Source organism: Gopherus evgoodei, chromosome 18 (genome assembly GCF_007399415.2).
Source record: "Gopherus evgoodei ecotype Sinaloan lineage chromosome 18, rGopEvg1_v1.p, whole genome shotgun sequence".
Classification (NCBI taxonomy): Eukaryota; Metazoa; Chordata; order Testudines; family Testudinidae; genus Gopherus; species Gopherus evgoodei.
Genome location: NC_044339.1, coordinates 368,454 through 394,098, shown reverse-complemented (window position 1 = coordinate 394,098; position 25,645 = coordinate 368,454). Strand labels below are relative to the sequence as shown.

The following is a 25,645-nucleotide window of genomic DNA, read 5'->3' as shown; positions in this document are numbered from 1 at the left end:
CCCCGGAATGATTGTGTCCCTTTGATTGCTCTCAGTGGTGCCTATTATATCAATATCCTCCTTTATCACAAGGCACTCTAGTTCACCCAGCTTATTGTTTAGACTTCTAGCATTTGTGTACAGGCACTTGAAAAACTTGTCACCGTTTACCAGCAATAGTTACTACATCTCCCCCAGAGAGGTACACTGCATCCTTCCTCTGTGCTGCAGAATGTTCCTCTTCTGGCTTGGAATTCTGCCTCATTCATGAGTGTGGCAGGAGGCTCCCTACGCTTACTCAGGACATGTCTACATGACAAACTTTTATTGGCATAATTTACGTCAACATAAAGCTGACGCAGTTAGTGCATTGGTTGTACATGTGCATACTTGGCTCCTTGCGTCGTAGATGCACGTACTCACCAGGAGTGCTTGTTTCGGTGCACCGTGGGCAGGTATTCCAGTGTGCAACACATGAATATCCAATCTTTTGGGAAGTTTTGGCAATGTATGATGAAGAAGAAACAAGTCATGCAGTGGTGACTGGGACTGCAGGATCCCATCATTCTGCTTTCTCCACCATCTCTATCCCATAATTTTTGCACCTATTTTGAAAATCCCACGAACCCCCACGTCCACCATCTCTGACAGAATCATGGAGCCTGTACAACTTTGCATTATTCTCATGAGCATTGCAAGCACAGTATGCACAATCCTCTGGTATTTTCAGAGATGCAGAAAGAGCCATGTGGAACATGACATTTTCCTGGAGGGGGTCAGGTTGCTGTGGGACATAGCGAGAACCAATTCAGTGTTGTTGTTCAAGGAGCAGCTGCAATTGGTGGAGTGCCAATTCTGGGGCCGAGAAATGAGCACTAACTGGTGGGATTGCGTTATAATGCAGGCTTGGGATGATGAGCAGAACTTTCAGATTCATTCCTGGATCTGTGTGCTGGGCTCTCTCCAGCGCAGAGCACCAGAATAAGAGCTGCACTGACAGCACAGAAGCGAGTTGCAATTATACTATGGAAATTTGCAATGCTGGTCAGTGGGAAATCATCTTGGAGTTGGAAAATCCAGTGTGGGGGCTTGTTGTCATGCAAATATGCAGGGCCATTAATCACCTCCTGCCGTGCAGTACTGACTTCCAGCATCTGCAGGACATAGTGGATGGATTTGCAGCAATGGGTTTCCTGAACTGTGATGGAGCAATAGATGGCACGCGTATCCCTATTTTCACACCTGACCACCTTGCCACAGAGTACATCAACAGAAAGGGCTACTTTTCTGTGGTTATGCAAGCATTGGTGGATCACTAGAGAGGCTTCACCAACATCAGTGTGGGCTGGTCAATGAAAGTGCATGACACATGCATCTTTAAGAACACAGGATTGTTTAGAAAGCTATAAGCAGGGACTTCCGTTCCCAACTAGTGGATTACCATTGATGACATTAAAATGCAAGTAGTGATCCTAACTCTTACTCCCCTGGCTCATATAGCTGTACATTGGCCTCCAGGACAGCACCAAGGAAAGATTTAACTTCTGGTTCAGCATGTGCAGCTTGACAGGTGAATGCGCTTTTGGTAGATGGAAGAGGGTCTGTTATTGTTACTCAAAAGATTGAATCTCAGCAAGAAATGTATCCCAATGGTTATAATGACCTGCTGTGTCCTTCATAATGTCTATGAAGCAGAGGGGGAAAAGTCGCCAGGGTGGAGAGAGGAGGTGGAACAACTGTTTGCTGTGTTTGGACAGTCAGATGCAAGAGCTCAATGTGGAGCTATATGGCTCAAGGAGACTTTGAAAGAGCACTTTAACAGGGAACCACAGTAATGCGTTGTGGCATACTGTGCTCTACCTGGTCCTGCAGTTTGGAGACCTGTTAGGAATTGTGTGGTGCTTGATGCAGATCTGTGAATATTACATTGACAAGGCACCGATTAATTTTGTGGTGCTTGCTATACATTTATGATTAAGACACTGTCACTGAGCCTGTGAGTTGGGTCACAGCGTGTAATAACAAGTAAGTGGGTGCTTTCATTTCTGCTAGACATTCTGCAGCATATGTTGGGAATGAATAAAGATGAATTATTTTCCAAACAATAGTTTTATTGAGTCAAAAATTCTGTGCAAGTTAAAAGGAAATACATTAAACATTAAATAAATTTATGGAACAGAGCTTAAAAATGGTGAAGGAACATTTATATCCATTTTAGATATCCGTACATCAAATGTGGCTCTCTCAGGTCAGTGAATGTGAAGCTGTGGTTGTCCTTATTGTTCCTCAGTGTGGAGTGATGGAGGGTAGGGATGTGGCACCTGTTGCTATGTGCTTAACAGAACAAGGAGCAATGGTCTCAAGTTGCAGTGGGGGAGGTCTAGGTTGGATATTAGGAAAAACTATTTCACTAGGAGGCTGGTGAAGCACTGGAATGGGTTCCGTAGGGAGTTGGTGGAATCTCCATCCTTAGAGGTTTTTAAGGCCTGGCTTGACAAAGCCCTGGCTGGGATTATTTAGTTGGGGTTGGTCCTGCTTTGAGCAGGGAGTTGGACTAGATGATCTCCTGAGGTCTTTTCCAACTCTAATCTTCTATGATTCTATGTGGAATGTAGGGAGGTGCTATATGGGAGTTCTCCATGGACTGTAAAGGAAGGCGATCCCAGGATTGTTGATCTTGTAAGTCTGGAAGAGTTTGCAGCATCTGTTTGCTGCTGGTGCATCTCCCTATCCTTTTCCTACTGGGACTCTTGGGTCTTTCTCATAGTCACTCTTTCCTTCTCCACACAGTTTGCAATATTCATCCTCCAGGCCTTCTGCCCACGGCTTGCAGGATATCGCTGAACATGTTATCTTAAGTCCTCTTCATTTGCCTCCTTAACTGGCTCAGGCGTTCCATGGGTGTGAAGAGGGAAAACCTCCAGGGGCAGCAGCCATAGATAAAATACCTAGAGGTACCATTGTCGGTATAGTCACAACAGAAAGCAAATGTTGATACAGAATCCCTTCTCTTGCTTCCTTAAAGTTTTAAACACGACATGCTGATTGAGTCTTCTGCTTTGGAGTGCTTGTGCACAGCACCAGCCATGGTGAGTATGGCCCTCCAAGGATGAGGGAAATGAAGAGGGAATTGCTCAATTGCATGAAACTGTGTATAGGGCAATGGCAATGAATACTGGTACCATTTTCCACAAGGGGTGAGGATTTTAGCTGATATCTCATTCTTGAGGGACAGAAAGCATAGCTGCTAGTGTCCCGAATCCACCCGGGCCTTTATGCCACTAGCCGATTGACTGCAATGATGCCTGCTGAAGTTATCTCCAACTGGTAGAAAGTGACTTACTGTGGAGGGAAAAATAAGGCTGCCATTCCTAGAAACCTTCAGGAAAGGATTGCAGAGGACCTCCATGAAAGTTTCATCGAGATATCTGAGAAGAGCTCAAGGGACGACATCCCTGTGTACGTAAACAAAGTGGTCCACATGCCCTCCCCCCACAACTTTACAGGGAAATGAAAAGCAGGTAACTCTACCTCTCTTGTTGTATTGCTACCTCTTGTAGTATGAGTAAATTAATGATAAGTTAGTAGCTGTGTCCTGTTAAGTTGGAGCACCATCGCTATAATGGGAAGTAAATTTACACATTTACCCAGGGTTCCTTCCCCTGTATCAGGCTCACCTGTGCTCAATTGCCAGGATTGTCTTAACTGCAGTGGAGTCTCAAACAGGTCTTGGCTCACAGCATAGCTGGACCCCCTGGTCTAATGTCCCACATCCTGCTCCTCCTCCTGCTCCACCTCCTCCTTGCTGTTCACACCAGGGACATGTGACTTGGGTTCCTCAGTGGTATCCACGGTGGTGTGCAGGGTGATGGTTGGGTCTCTGCCAAATCAGACATGCTGCTCTTTGTAAAACCGGCAGACCTGGATTGACTCTTGGTCTCCCTGGCCTTCTAATATGCTTGCCATGGTTTCTTTGCTTTCACGACGCATTGCTACTGATCCCTGTCCTACCCATTCTGCATCCCCTGTGCAGTCCGCTCGAAGGTGTCCATGTTTCTATAGCTGGTCTGTAGCTGTGCTTGCACAGCCTCTTCTACCCACAGGCCTAGGAGATCCAATATCTCCTGTATACTCTAGGTTGAAGTGCGTCTTGAACATGTAGCCAGCATGATCAGCTGGGCAGTTGCACGTAAAAATAGAGAGCTGCTAGATGTGCTTGCCAAGCTGGACAGTCAGGAAAAGGCATTTCAAAAATTCTCAAGCGTTTTAAATTTCTCAAGCTTCCAATCTTCATGGCACCAGGGCAGTGGAGTTCACAATTGTGACCAGAACAGTCAGTGTTGGGCATTGTGGGACAGCTGCCCGGAGGACTGTTATGGTTGACATAGGAAGTGCAGTGTCTACATTCATGCTGTGTTGTCCCCTGTACATTGATCATGGCTCAACGCCGCTCAAGGAGTTAGTGTTGCTATGTTGACATAATGACTAGCTTATGTCAGTGGGAGACATAATTAAGTGTAGACGCATGCACAACTAGGTCGACGCAAGGTGGTTTATGTTGACCTAACTTTGTAGTATAGACCAGGCCTAAGTGGACCTACACTAGCAGAAATAAATTTGGTCCTGTATATGTAGGAATCACATAAATGAAATTCAGCAATGTCTAAGACAGCACTACAACTGTTTACCCATTGTTCCGATACTAGATCCGGGAGGGCTCCAGCTGGGGGTGCAGGCTCTGGGTTGGGGCTGGGGATTAGGGGTTTGGGGTGCAGGAGGATGCTCTGGGCTGAGCCTGAGGGATTTGGAGGCTGGGAGGGGGATCAGGGCTGGGGCAGGGCGTTATGGTGCGGAGTGGGGATGGCTCAGGGTGCAGGCTCAGGCTGGTGCTTACCTCAGGCGGCTCCCAGAAGCAGAAGCACATCCGTCCTCAGGCTCCTATGCGGAGGCATGGTCAGGCGGATCTGCTGCGCGCTGCCCAGTCTGCAGGTGCTGCCCCTTCAGCTTCATTAGCTGTGGTTTCTGGCCAATGGGAGCTGTGAGGGTGGTGCTTCGGGGGGTAGTATGCAGAGTGGAGCCCCCTGGCTTAGGAGCCAGAGGGGATACATGCCTCTGCTTTTGTGAGCCACGCAGAGCTGCCCCTGACCCTGCTCCCCAGCTGGAACGGCGGAGCGGGGCAAGCCCCAGACCTCACTAATACGGCTACCCCCTGATACTTTCTTCCCAGATGTGCCACTGACTTGATGTGCAATCTTGGCCAAGTTACTTCCCCTCTCCGTAACTCCATTTCCTCATCTGTGATATGGGGATACTACAATTGGTGCATCTTGTGACTTGTGAGGTTTAATTAATTTGTTACAGGCTGAGGCTTAGATTCAGTACAGACTTCTAAGCAGGGATTCTAGTTTTCTGTGATAAAAAACCCAGAATTCTCCAATAAAAAAAATAAAAATGCCTGATTTTCCACAATTAAAATGAAATGCTGAACTTTAATTTCCCTAATGACAATATATAGATAGATAGATTAGATATAGATATCAGTTGAACATAATGTTTTATTGATATATTTGCAATTTTTAAGCAACTTTGATGCTTACCAGTGCCATCAATCAAAATAAAATTCATAGAATTGCAATTTGTATTTCTTACATCTACCAAATACTTCTATGTCTGTATTCTATATTTTCAGGGGGGAAAAAATTTAAATGCACGAAAACCCTGGAATGATCCAGTCAAAGTGCATTGTTTCTTTATTGTTGATTGCACTGCTGTTTCAGCCTCTTGTTTTTGTTTCTTTTCATTCAGTTTATGTTTAGCGCTTTCCATGTGTTCTACAACTGTCTGCCTTGGAACGTAATCTACAGCCGTGCTACGTACAGGACAGCACACTACTGTCAATGTGAAATTTGTCATAGAATCATAGAATATTAGGGTTGAAAGGGACCTCAGGAGGTCATCTAGTCCAACCCCCTGCTCAAATCAGGACCAACCCCAACTAAATCAACCCTGCCAGGGCTTTGTCAAGCCAGGCCTTAAAAATTTCTAAGGATGGAGATTCCACCACCTTCCTACGGAACTCATTCCATTGCTTCATCACCCTCCTAGTGAAGTAATGTTTCCTCATATCCAACCTAGACCTCCCCCATTGCTTCTTGAGACCATTGCTTCTTGTTCTGTCATCTGCCACCACTGAGAACAGCTTAGCTCCATCCTCTCTGGAACTCCCCTTCAGGTAGTTGAAGGCTTCTATCAAATCCCCCCTCATTCTTCTCTTCTGCAGACTAAATAACCCCAGTTCCCTCAGCCTCTCCTCGTAAATCATGTGCCCCAGCCCCCTAATCATTTTAATTGCCCTCTGCTGGACTCTCTCCAATTTGTTCATATCCCTTCTGTAGTGGGGGGACCAAAACTGGGCACAATACTGCAGATGTGGCCTCACCAGTGCCGAACAGACGGGAATAATCACTATTTATTCGAGTCATTGCTCATGTGAATTCCACAGTAGGTGTATGTGCTCGCCACATGCACTGGTACCAGAAGTTTTTTCCTTAGCAGTACCCGTAGTGGAGAGCACCGCTGCGACCCCTGGAGTGGCGCCTCTATCTTGCGCTATAAGGGGACCTGGGCACTCCCCCTACCCTCAGTTCCTTCTTGCCGCCAGTGAAGGTAGTCGGAACTTCGTGTTCCAGCTCTGCTGAAGCGCTTCTAGCCTTATTAGTACAACTCTTCTTCGTAGATCGTCTTTGCTAGTTAGTTGCCTGGCTCGGGGCATGCCCTGTGCCCTAGGCTTCAAGTCGTGCGACTCCTGTCGCAGTTCTATGCCCAGAAGTGACCCGCACTGTCAGTGCCTTCACTGTCTGGACAAGACTCACATAAGTGAGCTTTGCAAAATCTGCAGATCGTTCAAACCTCGAACAAAGCATGAAAGAGATATCCGAATCCGGGCTCTGCCAATGGAGTTGGCATTGGCTCTGCCACGCTGACCCGACTCCGCACCAGGCACTACGTCATTGGTGCAAAGCGAGGCTCCATCCAGCAGTCGGCACAGCTCCCCTGCCAAGAAGCAAGGGAAGACTCAGCGGCACCAAAAGAAGGACGGGGTGAGGCCGGACCTGAGTTTGGGCAGCCCACGATCTCCCTCAGGACCCAGACCTCCAACTCACCCTGAGCGGAGTAGTGCGGTCCTGTCTGCGCTTGCCTCTCCTGCGGTGAGAATGCCGTCGATGCCAGAGGCAGCACAGGCAGCGTGTGATATCCTCGCCCTTCCGGTGCCGGGTGCGCCACCTGAGATGGGCCCCCGATCCCGAGAGAAGCCACTGCTGGGAGCCCATCAACCTTCCCCGGTCCAGCATAGTATCCGCTCCAAGGACGAGATAACTACCCGTTCCGAGGGGCCATCCCGGAGCCCACACCAGGCTTCCACTTTGTTGGCTGATTCGCCGAAGAGGGAGTCTCGAGGGTCCTCCAACAGAGGTTGCAGGCACCGAGACAAGAGACGTCGATGCTCTTCTTCCCACTGAAGCTATAGGAGCAGGTCTCGATGCTGTTGGCACCGATGCTCAGACTCGAGTGTTCGCTCCTACAGACGTCGTGCTCGGAATGCCCTTCGACCTTCGTAGGCACCCAGGCGTCGTAGCCATGGTCATCGGGGGGAATCTAGAAGCAGTACCTCCGATGGGTACACGTCTTCGTCATCGAGGTCTAAATCTCAAAGTCGGCACTGACACGGCCGTATGGCACTGTGCGTTCCTCAGCGACTTCAGTATCCAGCCGCCCATCCTCGGGCCACGCCGCCCCCCACAATCAAGCAGCTCCACTTGGTCTCCAATCGGGTCAGTGGCAAGCGGCACCTTGACAAGGGCAGTGGTGTCAGTGGGCACTGTGGCCCCAAGTACCTGCACCAGCGAGACCCAGTTCAGTGGCCTGGGCATCACAGGTGCACTCTATGTCCCCGCCTCGGCACCAGGAAAAGTCAGCCGGTACCAAACCAGCGGCACCGCACAAGAACTCCTTAAGTGGGTGGGTTTGAATCTCCAGCTTCAGGCTGAGGAGGAGGAGGAGCTGTCGGACACCTTGTTCAACATGTTATCCTCCTCTGCCAGGGGGTGGCCAACATATCAACTTCACTTTGGCGAACCCCGGCCTCCTTGACACCAATTTCAAAAAAGACAGAGAGAAAGTATGTTGTGCCAGCAAAGGGGCATGAATACTTGTACTCTCACCCAGCACCCAACTCTCTGGTGGTGGACTCTGTAAACCACTAAGAGAGACATTGTCAATCTGCACCCACCCCCAGGGGCAAAGATGCCAGGAGACTGGATACCTTCAGCAGGAAGGTTTATTCATCGGCCAGCTTCCAGCTCAGTGTGGCAAATCACCAAGACCTACTGAGCCAATATCATTTTAATTTGTGGGGGGGTCCCTGCCAAAGTTTGAACCCCTTCTCCAGGAAAGGGACAAGAGGGAGTTCAGAGCGGCAGCGGCAAAAGCAGCTCTTCAAGCGGCTTCAGACACTGCAGATGCAGTGGCTCGTTCGATGGCCTCGAAGGCGCATTCTACGAGAGCTCAGGCCTCGTCGGCCACCTGTGTGGCTCACATCCCTATTCAGGACTGCCACATGGTCCTCTGTCCACACCTTTTCGTTGCACTATGCAGTCGTCTCCCAAGCATGGGATGACACTGGGTTTGGTAGGGCAGTACTCCATCCCACTAACCTTTAAACTCCTACCCACCTCCATCAGATATAGCTTGGAGTCACTTACTGTGGAATACACATAAGCAGTCACTCAAAGAAGAAAGGACAGTTACCTGTTCCGTAACTGGCGTTCTTCGAGATGTATTGCTCAGGTGTATTCCACATCCCGCCCTTCTTCCTCACTGTCGGAATTGTCTGGCAAGAAGGAACTGAGGGTGGGGGGAGTGTGCAGGTCCCCTTATAGTGCAATATAGAGGCACCACTCCAGGGGTTGCAGCAGTGCTCCCCCACTACAGGTACTGCTAAGGGAAAAACTTCCAGCACCAGTGCATGTGGCGAGCACGCACACTTACTGTGGAATACACTTGAGCAACACATCTCGAAGAACGCCAGTTACAGAACAGGTAACTGTCTTTTCCCTCGAGCTGCTGGCAGTGCTCCTACTAATACAGCCCAAAATGCCGTTGGCCTTCTTGGCAACAAGGGCACACTGCTGAATCATATCCAGCTTCTCATCCACTGTAATCCGCAGGTCCTTTTCTGCAGAACTGTCGCTTAGCCAGTCGGTCCCCAGCCTGTAGCAGTGCATAGGATTCTTCCTTCCTAAGTGCAGGACTCTCCACTTGTCCTTGTTGTACCTCATCAGCTTTCTTTTGGCCCAATCCTCTAATTTGTCTAGGTCACTGTGGACCTTACCCCTACCCTCCAGCATATCTACCTCTCCCCTGCAGCTTAGTAGTGTCTGTGAACTTGCTGAGGGTGCAGTTCATCCCATCATCCAGGTCATTAATAAAGATGTTGAACAAAACCGGCCCCAGGACTGACCCCCGGGGCACTCCGCTTGATACCGGCTGCCTAGTGACATGGTCTTTGGGGTGATTTTTAAAGTTTTCAGCATCTTTTCATAACTTTAATTACTCATGTCTGGAGGCTGAAGTAAAATTTGAGATGCATTAAAACATGAATCCCTATACATCGAGTAACCTCTATGCGCCGGAAGAGAAAATCAACTACAAGTGTGGGAGGTCGTATGCATTGAATAGATGGCACTGGGACTTTCAATAAAGTTTAGTTAATATATGTTTTTATTTTTTCACAAAATGTAAAAGCTCAAGGTTCTCTGTAAAAACACAAATTCCGTATTTTTCCACGGCAAATGGATTTCTAGGATCCCTGCTTATAAGGAAGAGCACCCTTTAGTGAACCAAAAACACCCTGGATTTTCCTAGAGAGTCTCTCATCCAAATGGTGACCAAACCTTCTTGCCTTGTATATTTGCTGGGACAAGAACCTAAGGTGGAAGGTAATTGCATAGAGAATTTTTTTACCATCATAAGTCATAACAGTGATACTTGAGTAGTTTAATCTGTAAAATGTCTTTTATTTGGCTTCATTCAGGCCTGGCTGCAGTATAAATACAGCTCTTCACTCAGGGCCTGGCCAGCTTTGTCAGTTTCATTTTTGGAAAACTTAACTGTACCCAAGAAACTACTAGCTCCCCTTTGCAGTATCAGAGGGGTAGCCGTGTTAGTCTGGATCTGTAAAAGCAGCAAAGAGTCCTGTGGCACCTTATAGACTAACAGATGTATTGGAGCATGAGCTTTCATGGGTGAATACCCACTTCTTCAGATGCATGTAGTGGAAATGTCCAGGGGCAGGTGTATATATATGCAAGCAAGGTAGAGATAACGAGGTTAGTTCAATCAGGGAGGATGAGGCCCTGTTTTAGCCATTCACAGTCTTTGTTTAATCCTGAGCTGATGGTGTCAAATTGGCAAAAAAACTTCAGGACCAGACTTCAAAGAGAAACTGCTGAGCTTCAGTTCATCTGCAAATTTGACACCATCAGCTCAGGATTAAACAAAGATTGTGAATGGCCTGCCAACTACAAAACCAGTTTCTCCACCCTTGGTTTTCACACCTCAACTGCTAGAACAGGGCCTTATCCTCCCTGATTGAACTAACCTCGTTACCTCTAGCTTGCCTGCATATATATACCTGCCTCTGGAAATTTCCACTACATGCATCTGACGAAGTGGGTATTCACCCATGAAAGCTCATGCTCCAAAACGTCTGTTAGTCCATAAGGTGCCACAGGATTCTTTGCTGCCTTTGCAGTATGTCTGTTTACTAGTCTGACTTTTTTAACAGTAATTTCTTACTGCTTGTTCCTGCTTTTTAGTTTGAATGACAGACGTGTATAATGTAATATTTAGAAGGGCGGTAGTTTCATCTTCAATAATGGTCAGACATGGCAGCCAAAAATGGATATTTGCTGAATTTTTTTAAGTGTACACCTCAAATATTGTCTCTTCAGTATACCAATAATGCAAAAAGAGCAGCAGCAGCAGCTTCACAAAGGCTTGATCTTCTTTAGTCCCACTGGAAAAGGGAAAGAGATACTGACATAATGGCCAGGAAGTACAGAAGGGAGCAGCAAGTGGCTCACCAAATCACATTTTCCCCACACCTGTCCTGTAGCCCGCAGAGGCTCCTTCACAATTCCACAGGATTTAGTAGGTCTAGACTTGGCATACTGGGGTATGAAGCCAATATCTGTGACATGCTTCCTTGGGGACCGAGTGAGTTTCCAATAGGATGTCAGCTCAAAAGTTAATGTTGCTGAAAGCATCTGAGTTTCACCCTCATTTCCATAAGGAGTATGGCCTTTAGTTTAGTAGGGAAAACTCATGTGATGAAGTTTTCAATACTACTGAAACCTCTCTTTCCAATGAAGACTCTGGCAGTGTAGTGTGCACATCACAACTTCCTTTCAATGTTATAACCTGTGTTTGATTGTGTGGATTTGTGTATACATTTATCCGTTATTTTCTGTTGTTGGACACTGCATCGCAGCTGTACACTCAGAATGTGAAAACAAGACAAAAGTGAATCTCTCCCGAGCTACTTTTATTTTTCTAGGTGCCAGGATGGTTTCTACCTTAAAGAATTTGGAGAAAGAATTTTTCTTTACACTTCCGTTGCAATTTTCAAAGGAGCCTTAAGGGAGTAAGATACCCAAATGATATTTAATTTTAATGGAAGTTGGGCACTTAGCTCCCTCCAACTCCTTTGAAGATCCCAGCTTTTTAGTGTATCCCATCTGAGGTGTCAGTGAAGGTAGATGTGTGGATGGGAACTTCACCATGTGAATCTACTGGATCAGTTATTAATTTTTCATTGCAAAGCAAAAGTATGGGCATTTTAAAATGATAAATGTTACATTTGTTGCATTTTTTTCTCCCCATGTGGTTTGTGGTTGGTGCCTTAAGGAGGATTTACTGATAGGAACACTTTCCCCACCCATCTACAAAGTTACTTGCAAAAGAGCCTTACTCTGAAAAAGTGGAGTGGGTTTGGCATAGTCATTTATAGTTTCATAAAGAGTTTCTATTAGATTTCTGAGGGGAGATTCTGGCTTTTGTGGCTTTATGTAATCTCTGCACATACAACCCAAATCCAGAAGGGCATCTGCTTTGAATGTTTTGCCAGAGTGAATATTTGTCCTGTCAGATAGATGGTGATGGCGATGGTGAAGATATTTGTTCCCTCTGAGATAAGCTGTACCTGGAATTTCCTCAGTCCCGGTCAAGTGGCTTTCTGGCCACTTCTAAATTTTTAATCTGACTACTTAAAAATATGTAACCTTTATCAGTCCTGCTGTAAACTGGGTAGGAACCAGTTATTCCTGTTCACCTTTGAGGGTGAAGAAAAATCATTTTCTTTCTCATCTCATTATCATTCAACGGGTATAATACATAAGCCTCTTCTGTAGAAGATATTGGATATCTTGCACACAAATATATATCCAATCTGGATTATTTTTCTAAATTTTGATTACAAATATTAATGTTTTTGTGGGGTTTCATTGAACCAACAAGTTCATAGTCAATCAGGGTGGCTAGCTCTTACATCCATCAAGATTTTGCCTTTTGATATATACAGTTGTCTCTGCAAATTCTAATGTTTTCTAATGGTTTGATCAAAAAATATCAAAGATTTTTGAAATTGCTTATCATTTCCAAATGGAGTTAGCCAGTTCTTTTACACAGCTTTTTTTTGGGGGGGAGGGGGCCAGGGGAAGGGCTGATTGTACCCCAGTTATTGAAAATTATTCCCAGGAGCATTTTTGCTGTACTTAGAAGAAACCGATGAATGAAGTGTGTTAATGACTGTGCTGTCTTTTCTTGCTGTTAATCGTAATCGTCTTTTTCCCCCCCTTTCCTGCTGCCTTTTTCCTTCTTCCTCTTCCCATGTACTTTTTGAATTTATTCAATTGGTCTGTGTTTATTTTTTCCTGCCTTTTGCTTTTCTTTTATCTCCCACCCTACTCTCGTCTCCCCCTCTTGCTTGCTTGTGTTCCATGTTGCTAGTTTTTATGTTCGCATGCTCATTATCACCCTTTTTTGTACTTCAAATCCCAGCAGCTGTCGAGCCAGGTGCCAGAGCACAGCCCTGTGGTTTATGGGACTGTGGAGAACGCTCATCTCGCTGCCAGCACCTCTGTCACTGCAACTAGCGACCCGAAGCAAGGTTTGTTAATGTATATTTTCTCCCTGGTATTTTTAGTCATTTGTTTCCTCTCTCATAAGTCTGACTTTTAATAAGCCTGTAAGCAAGAAGGGTGGCTAGCACCAGAAATAGAAGCTTCTCTTTTGAACCTTTGACAAAGCTGGTCTATTATTTACAGATTCATTGCAATTTGTCAAAGCAGAATTGGGTAAAAACTGTTTTACTAAACTTCATTCTTCCAAAACATTGTTCCAGAGCAGCTGGTAGGGTGAACCTCCTTTTTCTCCTCCAAACAATCCTTTCTTCAAAAGCAGCAAAATTATTGCGAGTAAAATGGTCACTGGGACAGAGGAATTTCTCAAGTACATCATTTAAACATATATTAGCCACAGAGATATCAGCCACAGAGATATCATTTACCCAGCACATCGTAATGGTTCCTGTAGAGCTGTTTGTTCGTGTCCTGCCAGCATCCTCAGTACATCTATAGAAGATATTAGAGAATTGTTATTGCTATTGTGCAAATGTGTGAAGTAAAGGCTTGCCAAATTTAACTTTCTACTTAGAGCTATTTTCAAATTGTACAGGTGAAAATAGTGTCTTAAAATGATTAAATTTAATTCTTATCTACAAAAATATGAATGCAATTTATAAAATTTGTATTTAAAATAGAAATTATCCTTGGACTTAGACACTGCATGCAAGTTTCTTCCCACAATTAAACTTTACATCCAGTTAGAAACCCTTAAAAAACTTGGGTTTATAATGTAAGTGCTGTGCTCTGCAGTATTAAGTGTATTGGTAACATATAGCCCAGGCATTCCAGTTCTCCACATTAATTCATAGCGTTTATGCTTCTGCCGACAGCAGTGGGTACTTGAAAATTGAGAAGCACTATCTTTTTCTGTGTGCACTTCCCAAAAGCTTTGTACCTAAGTACATTTTTAAAAGTGCATGCTAGAGGAAGAAAAGCTGATCACAAAAGATTTAGAATTGTAACCAGGGAGGCAAAAGATACTGGCTTTTAAATTTTCAGAGATACTACACATCCAGGTACTAGCATGACCACTGGTTGACAGAAGTAGTAAAATGTCCCTGAAAATGTTGCTGTTGGCAGGCGCAGTTTAGATGTTTATATTCCGTAAATATAAGTGTAGAGTATTACAATTCTATGTGTAAAGATTCCACATCCTCCCTTTATTTAAAAGTTGTGGATAAATTTAATATGCATGAAACTGACACTTGTTTGTATTGTAACAGATGTTTTGGAGCATGAGCTTTTGTGGGTGAATATCCACTTCGTCAGATGCATGTAGGTCCTGTGATGGTGTCACTGATGTAGATATGTGGGCAGAGTTGGCATCGAGGTTTGTTGCATGGATTGGTTCCTACAGTCTCTACGGAAAAGGATAAATGGACACAAATCAGATATTAGGAATGGCAGTATACAAAAACCTGTAGAAGAACACTTCAACCTCCCTGGCCACACTATAGCAGACCTTAAGGTGGCCATCCTGCCGCAAAAAAACTTCAGGACCAGACTTCAAAGAGAAACTGCTGAGCTTTAGTTCATCTGCAATTTGACACCATCAGCTCAGGATTAAACAAAGACTGTGAATGGCTTGCCAACTACAAAACCAGTTTCTCCTCCCTTGGTTTTCACACCTCAACTGCTAGAACAGGGCCTCATCCTCCCTGACTGAACTAACCTTGTTATCTGTAGCTTGCTTGCATATATATATACCTGCCCCTGGAAATTTCCACTCCATGCATCTGACGAAATGGTATTCACCCACGAAAGCTCATGCTCCAAAACGTCTGTTAGTCTATAAGGTGCCACAGGATTCTTTGCTGCTTTTACAGATCCAGACTAACATGGCTACCCCTCTGATACTAGTTTGTATTGGCCAATCATAGCACAAGCACTCCTTACTACACCTTATTCCTGACCCCCAACATGGCTCCTGCTCCAGATCTGGACCCACTTCCCATCTCTGCAAAAGCACCATAATCCTGATCATACTTGCGAGCTCAGTCTTGGACTTTCTGTGAAAGTACTGATTGGCGATCCCTTAGAGTTTGTGGGTGATTGTCTTCCATGAAATGATAGCCAGTTATTGCTGGTGGATCCGCATGTAACTCTTAAGACCAGTCTGGGATCCACAGATCTTGTCATAATTGGGGCAGACTTTCTGTTGAAAGGGGTGGATCTGGATTGTTGAGTTGTGCTGCGGTGCATTCTTTCCTTCTTTCCCGTTTCTCCATTGGGTCTCAAAATGCTGGAATGCTTGCCACAAGGTCCTCCATTTTAGTCAGTTGACAGCTTGGGTTTCCCATGAGTTTGTGGATGTTGCTGTCATAAACAGATAGCTAAGGGTTAATGTCTCTTTCACCTGGAAAGGAGTAACCTGAAACACCTGACCAGAGGACCAATCAGGAAACAAGACTTTTTCAAATCTGGGTGGAGGGAAGTTTTGGGTGTGAGTTCTTTGTTCTTTGTCTTGTGTCTGACCCTCTCGGCTATGAGAGTGATTTTTCTATCTCCTGGCTTTCTAATCTTCTGTTTCCAAGTTGTAAGTACAAAGATAGTAGATAGTAAGACAATAAGGTTTATATTGGGTTTTTTTTTGTATTTACATGTGTGTAGTTGCTGGAATGTGTTAAATTGTATTCATTTTGGATAAGGCTGTTTATTCATTTTTTTTCTTTTAAGCAAATGACCCTGTATTTGTCACCTTAATACAGAGAGACCATTTTTATGTATTTTTTCTTTCTTTTTATATAAAGCTTTCTTTTTAAGAGCGGTTGGAGTTTTTCTTTAGTGGAGACTCCAGGGAATTGAGTCTGCAGCTCACCAGGGAATTGGTGGGAGGAAGAAGTCGGGGGAAAATCTCTTTGTGTTAGATTTACTAAGCCTGACTTTGCATACCCTCTGGGTGAGGGGGGAAGTACTGGTGTTTCCAGGACTGGAAACAGGGAGAGTGGAGTCCCTCTGTTTAGATTCACGGAGCTTGCTTCTGTATATCTCTCCAGGAACCCAGGGAGGAAACACCCGGAGAGGCGAAGGGAAATGGTTTATTCCCCTTTGTTGTGAGACTCAAGGAATCTGAGTCTTGGGGTCCCCCAGGGAAGGTTTTGAGGAGACCACAGTGAGCTAGGCACTGTATAATCCCTGGCTGGTGGCAGCTTTACCAGGTCCAAGCTGGTAACTAAACTTGGAGGTTTTCATGCTAACACCCATATTTTGGACGCTAAGGTCCAGATCTGGGAAAAATGTTATGACATGAGTGGCAGCGTTGTGGGATAGATAGAATCCAGAAGCCAGTAGGAATAATATATTTTTCTTTTCTCTGCTAGGGGCTTTTAAGCAGAGAGGGTTTGGTTTTAAAAGGAACCAGAATTTTTTTTTCTGCTCTCTCTTGCAGTTTTTGGCTTGCATATTAAGCAAGGAACCATTAAGGAACTATTAAGGGTCTTTTGTGAGACAATAGTACTCCCATTGAAAGTCAAGTATCCAGCAATACACATGCAAATAAAGTGGTTTTTCTGGTTTACTTTACATTTAAAAGATTAGCTAGAGGAAGAAAGGGAAAAAGGCACTGTTGCTAGGCAGACCCCAGGAGGCAACAGAGCCAGCAGTTCAGACAATAAACACCAGAGGGAACCCCAACACAAGAAAACAGAAACCATGCCTTCCAAGACAAAAATGGAGGCCGAAGAACAAATCAAAGAAGCAGACCACAGGCGACAACTGGAACAAAGAGAAAAAGAGGTGGAGCTGAAAGAAAGAGAAGAACAGATCAAACAGGCAGCCCATAAAAGAGAACAAGAAGCCAAAAATGCAGCCCACCACAGAAAACTAGAAGAAGAAGAGGTGGCCCACCGCCGAGAAATGGAAAAACAACAAAAAGAAAGTGAAGAGAGGGAAAAACAGAGAAAACATGAACTGAACTTAGCGCAGGCTGGGCAGCATGCTCCAGCCAATCCTAACAACCCTTCGCCAATTATGGTTCCACATCCCAAGAAATTTCCCACCTACAAGGCAGGTGATGACACTGAGGCCTTCTTGGAAAATTTTGAAAGAGCCTGTCTTGGGTACAGCATCCTTGAAGACCAATACATGGTAGAATTGAGGCCACAGCTCAGTGGATCTTAGGCTGAAATGCCTAAGGAGAAAATGAACGACTATAAACTTTTTCAAATCAAGGCCAGATACAGAATGGGGATAACCCTGAATCATGCCCGTCGGCGTTTCAGAGCCCAAAAGTGGAAACCAGATGTGTCATTTCCCAAACACACCTACTACGTTGGGAAAAATTATGAGGCCTGGTTATCAGGAAACAATGTTAAATCCATAGACGAACTGCACCTCCTCATACAAATGGAGCAGTTCTTGGATGGTGTTCCTGAGGACATAACACGGTACATACAAGATGGAAAACCCAAAAATCTCACTGAGGCGGGGGAGATTGGAGCCAGATGGATGGAAGTGGCAGAAAGCAAGAAAGCTACTGTCAAGGGGAGCGAATACCCCAGAGGGCACACCAACAATAGACCCTACAACCGAGGGCAGCCAAAGACCCCACCTACAACCCAAAGAAAGCCACAGACACCCTATTCTTCCACCTCTCCAGTCTCCAGTAACTCACCTCGACCCAGTGACCAGTCAGCTGGAAGATGCTTTAAGTGTAATGAACTGGGACATATAAAGACCAACTGCCCAAAGAACCCAAACCGAGTGCAGTTCATTACACCACCATCACACCAAAGATTCCCAGGCCCAGATGCCTCTAAAATACCCTTGGAGCGAAGGGAAACTTTGAGAGTGGGTGTAAAGAAGGTTACTGCGTGGAGAGACACGGGGGCACAAGTGTCAGCTATCCACCAATCCTTTGTAGACCCCAGATTCATCAACCCAAAGGCCCAAGTGACAATTTACCCCTTCATGTCACAATCTGTAGACTTGCCTACAGCTGAACTGCCGGTCCAGTACAAAGGCTGGTCAGGAATGTGGACTTTTGCAGTCTATGACAATTATTCCATCCCCATGCTACTGGGGGAAGACTTGGCCAACCAGGTGAAGCGGGCCAAGAGAGTGGGAATGGTTACACGTAGCCAAACCAGACAAGCTTCCAGACCCGTTCCTGTTCCTGAACCGTCCACAGACTCCTCATCTGTGTTACCAGAGACCCAGACAGAGGTAGTGGACCCGGATTCCATGCCAACCACTGAAACAACCACAGCACCTCCAGTCCCAGGCCCAGAACTGGAACAGCAACCAGCACCAGCAATTGTAACCACATCTTCAAACTCAACGCCAGAGGGCGCCAGCAAGCCAGACTGAGCAGGAAGCAGATGACAGCCTGCAGAAAGCTTGGGCGGCGGCACGGAGCACCCCACCGCCTCTCAGCTCTTCTAATCGATCCCGGTTTGTTATAGACCAAGGACTTTTATACAAGGAGATTCTTTCTGGTGGACACCGGGAAGAATGGCAGCCGCAAAAACAGTTGGTGGTTCCAACTAAGTACCGGGAAAAGCTCTTGAGCTTAGCCCATGATCATCCCAGTGGCCGTGCTGGGGTGAACAGAACCAAGGACCGGTTGGAGAAGTCCTTCCACTGGGAGGGGATGGGCATGGACGTTGCCAAGTATGTCCGGTTTTGTGAGGTATGCCAAAGAGTGGGAAAGCCCCAAGACCAGGTCAAGGCCCCTCTCCAGCCACTCTCCGTAATTGAGGTCCCATTTCAGCGAGTAGCTGTGGATATTCTGGGTCCTTTCCCAAAAAAGACACCCAGAGGAAAGCAGTACGTACTGACTTTCGTGGACTTTGCTACTCGATGGCCGGAAGCAGCAGCTCTAGGCAACACCAGAGCTAACACTGTGTGCCTGGCCCTAACAGACATTTTTGCCAGGGTAGGTTGGCCCTCCGACATCCTTACAGATTCAGGAACTAATTTCCTGGCAGGGACCATGAAAGAACTGTGGGAAACTCATGGGGTGAACCACTTGGTTGCCACCCCGTACCACCATCAAACCAATGGCCTGGTGGAAAGGTTTAATGGAACTTTGGGGGCCATGATACGTAAATTCATCAATGAACACTCCAATAACTGGGACCTAGTGTTGCAGCAGTTGCTGTTTGCCTACAGGGCTGTACCACATCCCAGTTTAGGGTTTTCACCGTTTGAACTTGTGTATGGTCACTAGGTTAAGGGGCCATTACAGTTGGTGAAGCAGCAATGGGAAGGGTTTACGCCTTCTCCAGGAACTAACATTCTGGACTTTGTAAGCAACCTACAAAACACCCTCCGACACTCTTTAGCCCTTGCTAAAGAAAACCTAAAGGATGCTCAGGAAGAGCAAAAGGCCTGGTATGACAGACATACCAGAGAACGTTCCTTCAAGGTAGGAGACTAGGTTATGGTCTTGAAGGCGCAACAGGCCCATAAGATGGAAGCATCATGGGAAGGGCCGTTCACAGTCCAAGAGCGCCTGGGAACTGTGAACTACCTCATAGCATTTCCCAATTCCTCAATAAAGCCCAGAGTGTACCATGTTAATTCTCTCAAGCCTTTCTATTCCAGAGACTTACAGGTTTGTCAGTTTACAGTCCAGGGAGATGATGCTGAGTGGCCTGAAGGTGTCTACTACGACGGGAAAAAAGACGGTGGTGTGGAAGAGGTGAACCTCTCAACCATCCTGGAACGTCTGCAGTGGCGACAAATCAAGGAGCTGTGCACTAGCTACGCCCCATTGTTCTCAGCCACCCCAGGATGGACTGAACGGGCATACCACTCCATTGACACAGGTAATGCTCACCCCATTAGAACACCACCCTACCGGGTATCTCCTCATGCCCAAGCTGCTATAGAACGGGAGATCCAGAACATGCTACAGATGGGTATAATCCGCTCATCTACCAGTGCATGGGCATCTCCAGTGGTTCTGGTACCCAAACCAGATGGGGAAATACGCTTTTGCGTGGACTACCGTAAGCTAAATGCAGTAACTCGTCCGGACAACTCTCCAGTGCCATGCACCGATGAGCTATTGGAGAAGTTGGCATGTGCCCAGTTCATCTCTACAATAGACTTACCAAGGGGTACTGGCAAGTACCACTAGATGAACCTGCCAAGGAAAGGTCAGCATTCGTCACCCATGCGGGGGTGTATGAATTCAATGTCCTTCCTTTCGGGCTGCGAAATGCACCCGCCACCTTCCAGAGGCTGGTAGATGGTCTACTAGCAGGACTGGGAGAATATGCAGTTGCCTACCTCGATGATGTGGCCATTTTTTCAGACTCCTGGCCCGAACACCTAGAACACTTGGAAAAGGTCTTCGAGCGCATCAGGCAGGCCGGACTAACTGTTAAGGCCAAAAAGTGTCAAATAGGCCAAAACAGAGTGACTTACTTGGGACACCAGGTAAACCCCCTACAGGCCAAGGCGGATGCTATCCAAAAGTGGCCTGTCCCAAGGTCAAAGAAACAGGTCCAATCCTTCTTAGGCTTGGCCGGGTACTACAGGCGATTTGTACCACACTACAGCCAAATCGCTGCCCCACTGACCGACCTGACCAAAAAGACCCAGCCAAATGCAGTTAAGTGGACTGATGAGTGTCAAAAGGCCTTTACCCAACTTAAGGCAACGCTCATGTCTGACCCTGTGCTCAGGGCCCCGGACTTTGACAAGCCATTCCTAGTAACCACGGATGCATCTGAGCGTGATATAGGAGCAGTTCTCATGCAGGAAGCAACGGATCACAACATCCATCCTGTCGTGTTTCTCAGCAAAAAAACTGTCTGAGAGGGAAAGTCACTGGTCAGTCAGTGAAAAGGAATGCTATGCCATTGTGTACACCCTGGAAAAGCTACGCCCATATGTTTGTGGATGGCGGTTCCAGCTACAAACTGACCATGCTGCGCTAACGTGGCTTCATACTGCCAAGGGGAGCAACAAGAAACTTCTTCGTTAGAGTTTAGCTCTCAAGATTTTGATTTTGAAATTCAGCACATCTCAGGAGCTTCTAACAAAATAGCTGATGCACTCTCCCGTGAGAGTTTCCCAGAATCCAGTAGTTAAAAAATGTTCTTAAAATGTAAAAGTCTGTTAGTTATATACTTAGTGGTATATGTAAAGGTGCATGTGTTGTATTAATCTGTTTATTTTCAAGTTCTAGGAGGAAATCGCCGCCAGTGAGCTTCCCCACTGTCTGCAATTTGGGGGGCGTGTCATAAACAGATAGCTAAGGGTTAATGTCTCTTTCACCTGGAAAGGAGTAACCTGAAACACCTGACCAGAGGACCAATCAGGAATCAAGACTTTTTCAAATCTGGGTGGAGGGAAGTTTTGGGTGTGAGTTCTTTGTTCTTTGTCTTGTGTCTGACCCTCTCGACTATGAGAGTGATTTTTCTATCTCCTGGCTTTCTAATCTTCTGTTTCCAAGTTGTAAGTACAAAGATAGTAAGACAATAAGGTTTATATTGGTTTTTTTTTTTGTATTTACATGTGTGTAGTTGCTGGAATGTGTTAAATTGTATTCATTTTGGATAAGGCTGTTTATTCATTTTTTTTCTTTTAAGCAAATGACCCTGTATTTGTCACCTTAATACAGAGAGACCATTTTTATGTATTTTTTCTTTCTTTTTATATAAAGCTTTCTTTTTAAGAGCGGTTGGAGTTTTTCTTTAGTGGAGACTCCAGGGAATTGAGTCTGCAGCTCACCAGGGAATTGGTGGGAGGAAGAAGTCAGGGGAAAATCTCTTTGTGTTAGATTTACTAAGCCTGACTTTGCATACCCTCTGGGTGAGGGGGGAAGTACTGGTGTTTCCAGGACTGGAAACAGGGAGGGTGGAATCCCTCTGTTTAGATTCACAGAGCTTGCTTCTGTATATCTCTCCAAGAACCCAGGGAGGGAACACCCGGAGGGGGGAAGGGAAATGGTTTATTCCCCTTTGTTGTGAGACTCAAGGAATCTGAGTCTTGGGGTCCCCCAGGGAAGGTTTTGGGGAGACCACAGTGAGCTAGGCACTGTATAATCCCTGGCTGGTGGCAGCTTTACCAGGTCCAAGCTGGTAACTAAGCTTGGAGGTTTTCATGCTAACACCCATATTTTGGATGCTAAGGTCCAGATCTGGGAAAAATGTTATGACAGTTGCACTTCTTCATGTTGGCTTTGAAGGTGTCTTTGAAGTGCCTTTTTTTCCCTCCCCATATCTGTTGGCCTTGGCTGAGTTGTGAGAACATGACCTGCTTCAGAAGTCGATTATTTGGCATTCGAAGAATGTCACCAGCCCAATTGAGTTGGTAATGATAATCATAACTTCAATGCAGGAGTTTTTGGCTTGAGACAAAATGCTGGATGTTAGTGCATTGATCATCCCACTTGATTTGGAACATCCTGTGGAGGCCCCATAAACGGTATCATTCAAGAGCCTTGAGATGTCTATTGTATGTGACCGTGTTTTGGCACTGTATAGGAGAGGAGGAATAATGACAGCCTGCTACTTGGTAAGCTTTGTTTAGTTCTTGAAGTCATGATCTCCAAAGACATTTTCTCAAGTGTCTGAAAGCTGCACTGGCATATTGAATCTCCTTTTTCAATGTTGGCTTTCTGCGACAGATGGCTGCCAAGGTAATGGAAGTGCTTGACATTATCCAGGTCTCATTCTTGATCTTGATTGATGGAGCAGGATTGTGGTGGTTCGGAGTCCATTGGTGGAGGTCTTTAGTTTTCTTGGTGTTGAGTGTTAGGCCTAGTTGATTGTAGGCCTCAGAGAAGATGTCAAGTGTTTTTTGAAGAACTTCTTCCAAGTGAGTGCACAGGGCACAGTCATTCAGTGATTGATTTAGTGATAGTCTTCATCTTGAATGGAAGGCAATTGAGGTTGAAGGGCTTGCCATCCATTCTTTATTGAATATCAAGTGCAGAGCTGAGCTTGTCAACAATGAGAAAGAGGGTAACAGCAAGGAAGACGAAGAAGAGTGTTGGAGCAATGACACAGCTTGACTCCTGTCTTCAGTACAAAGGGGTCCATTTTTGATCCATTGCTGATATCCATCATGGACATGTTGTAATAGAGAAGTTGGAGAATTGCAGATTTTGGCAGGCATCCAAAGTTGAGGAGAATTCTCCACAGCCTCACGATTGATGGAATGAAATACTTTCATGAGATCATTGAAGGCTATGTTCTCGGCACTTTTCCTGAAGTTGGCGAGCAGTGAAGATCATGTCCTTGGTATCTTGAGATGGTCTGAATCTGCATTGTGATTCTGAGAGGATTTCCTTGGCAAGAGGGAGCAGCCAGTTGAGAATGCTGGCGAGGATCTTTCTGGAGGTGGGCAGCAGGGCAATTCCTTGATAGTTTCCACAATCCTATTTTTCTGCTTTTTTGGAAATGGTCATGGTCATGATAATGGAATCTGAGGTCAGCTAGGTTTTCTTTTAAATGCCAGATCTTGAGGATTAGGGCATGAAGCTGGCAAGCCAGTTCTTATCCTCCTCCTCTAAAGATTTCAGCAGGGATACTGTCAGGTCCAGATGCCTTATTGTTCTTCATCTATTTGGCTTTCTTTACCTCCATAAGTAGTGGCGGTGGTGGTCTGAGGTCATCCTTAATGGGATGTTGAGGGATTGAGTCAGAGATGCTTTCATCAATATTGGAGTCACTGTTCAGAAGGTCTTGAAGGTTTCCTTCTATTGTGCATTGACCAATTTGTTGTAAAGTAGTATACCAAAGTGTATGGTAGTTTTGTGTTATGGACAAATGTTGAATGTGATAGTCAAACTCATTTCCACTTGTGAGTCATCCAGAATTTGAAAACAACGTTCTTGTCATGAAACTACAGTACACTAGCCATTATTGAGAACTGTCCCCCCGCACATTTTTTAATGTCTGTATTTCATTTTTAACTCAACAATTTAAAGAATTGATCCAGTAACTAGGAAGTGATTAAAACTAATTAATGATGGCTCAGGCCTTGTCTAAACAGGAACGTTTTACCAATTAGACCAATCGGGTTATACCAGGATAACCCTCTGTTTGGACAGTTTTATTGGGTCCAATGTAAGAGTGGCTTTTTCAGTTGAATTTAGGAAGGAGATTTAAGCAACATGAACTAAACTGGGGGAAAAAAGCACTCCTATTGGAATATGAGTCTCCACATGAGGGGCTGGTATAACCATTAGTTTAAATTCAAACTCAGTTTATACTGCCATAACTTTCCTGTGTAGATAAACCCTCAGATTATATACAAAAATGAAAGACCAACATTAGAACAGATTAGAACATTATATAATTATAACAGATTATGTACAAAAAAGAAAATCCAGTACTTTGAGTTATGCTGATGAAAAGTGCTATATAAGAGCAATTAGATATTTATTTATTTAATCTCTTCCTGAAAAAGTACTAAAGAGCTAATTTATTGAAGTACAACAGAGCAATAGGTAAAGAGAGAAAATATCCATTAAAAATCAAAGGCTAAATCATCATGAAATAAAACTGAGTTGAAATGATCACACTGGATGACAAAAGTGATAGTACAATGTTACGGTTACATATCTAAACTAGTTCTCAGTAAATTTAAGGGCTGGTCTACAAACAAACCTGTACCAAAGTAACTAGAAAGTCTGTAATTCACAACTCTTCTTATTTGAGAAGTGTCCTATTTACGTCACTGTTATACCAAAGTAAGTGTGACCACACACAGACTTCAATTGAAATAACAAAAGGTCTGTGTTAAAAGTTAACCAATGTCATTGTTCCATTGCAAGTTTGCGAAGGCCAGACTTAAGTCACTTCCATTGTGCATACCGTATAGACCCAAGCCTCTGGTACTTTGCACCTTCTGTATTCAGTTACATCAGTTCACAGTTGGTGTAAACCACTACCATTCTGATTTAGTAAGGTTGTATGCCTTAAAGCAATGGAAAATTGGACCATATATTTAATACCCTAATTGGGAATCAGAAATATGATGTGTGTGAGACAGGGCACACTTACCTCTTGTGAGCACCTCCTGTCAGTGAAGTGTGAACCTGCACTCTCTCTGCTCATGGTACTCCCTGTCTTTTGCCCTCGTCAGGCGGGTCTTCAGTGGCTCAGCCTTCTGGCTAAGTCACAAAAGGCTAAAATGAATGAAGCCCTTCTGGGGTAACAAAGGTCCAAAAAAGGACTGTCACTGTGCCCTTGTTGGTATCTGCAGCCCTGCCTCTGGATTCAGTTCTCAGCCCTTTCTGGGCTAGCTTTATGTCTGTCCCTGCCCCCAAGGACTTTCTCCATGGCGACTCTTTGGCTTTAACAGTTCTCTGGTGCTCTTTTAAGTCCTGCCCTTCACTTGAGCCCCTAAACAAGCCTTATCCCTTCCTCAGGGCTTAGGCCACTTCCTCGGTGGCTGATGGGGGGGACCCAGGATCATCCACTATTGTGTCCCAACTCAGGATCCCTATAAACAGTAGC

The 25,645-nt window shown here is 45.2% G+C and overlaps 1 protein-coding gene across 3 annotated transcripts in view; it reads left to right on the top strand.

The window, feature by feature from the left end:
* Positions 1-25,645, top strand: part of EIF4G3 (eukaryotic translation initiation factor 4 gamma 3) — a 513,419-nt gene that overhangs the window by 341,348 nt on the left and 146,426 nt on the right. For all 3 annotated transcript variants that reach the window (XM_030537664.1, XM_030537665.1, XM_030537663.1), the window contains one exon: positions 13,099-13,207. In XM_030537664.1, coding sequence (XP_030393524.1) covers positions 13,099-13,207 — 109 coding nt within the window. The remainder of the gene's footprint in view (positions 1-13,098; positions 13,208-25,645) is intronic.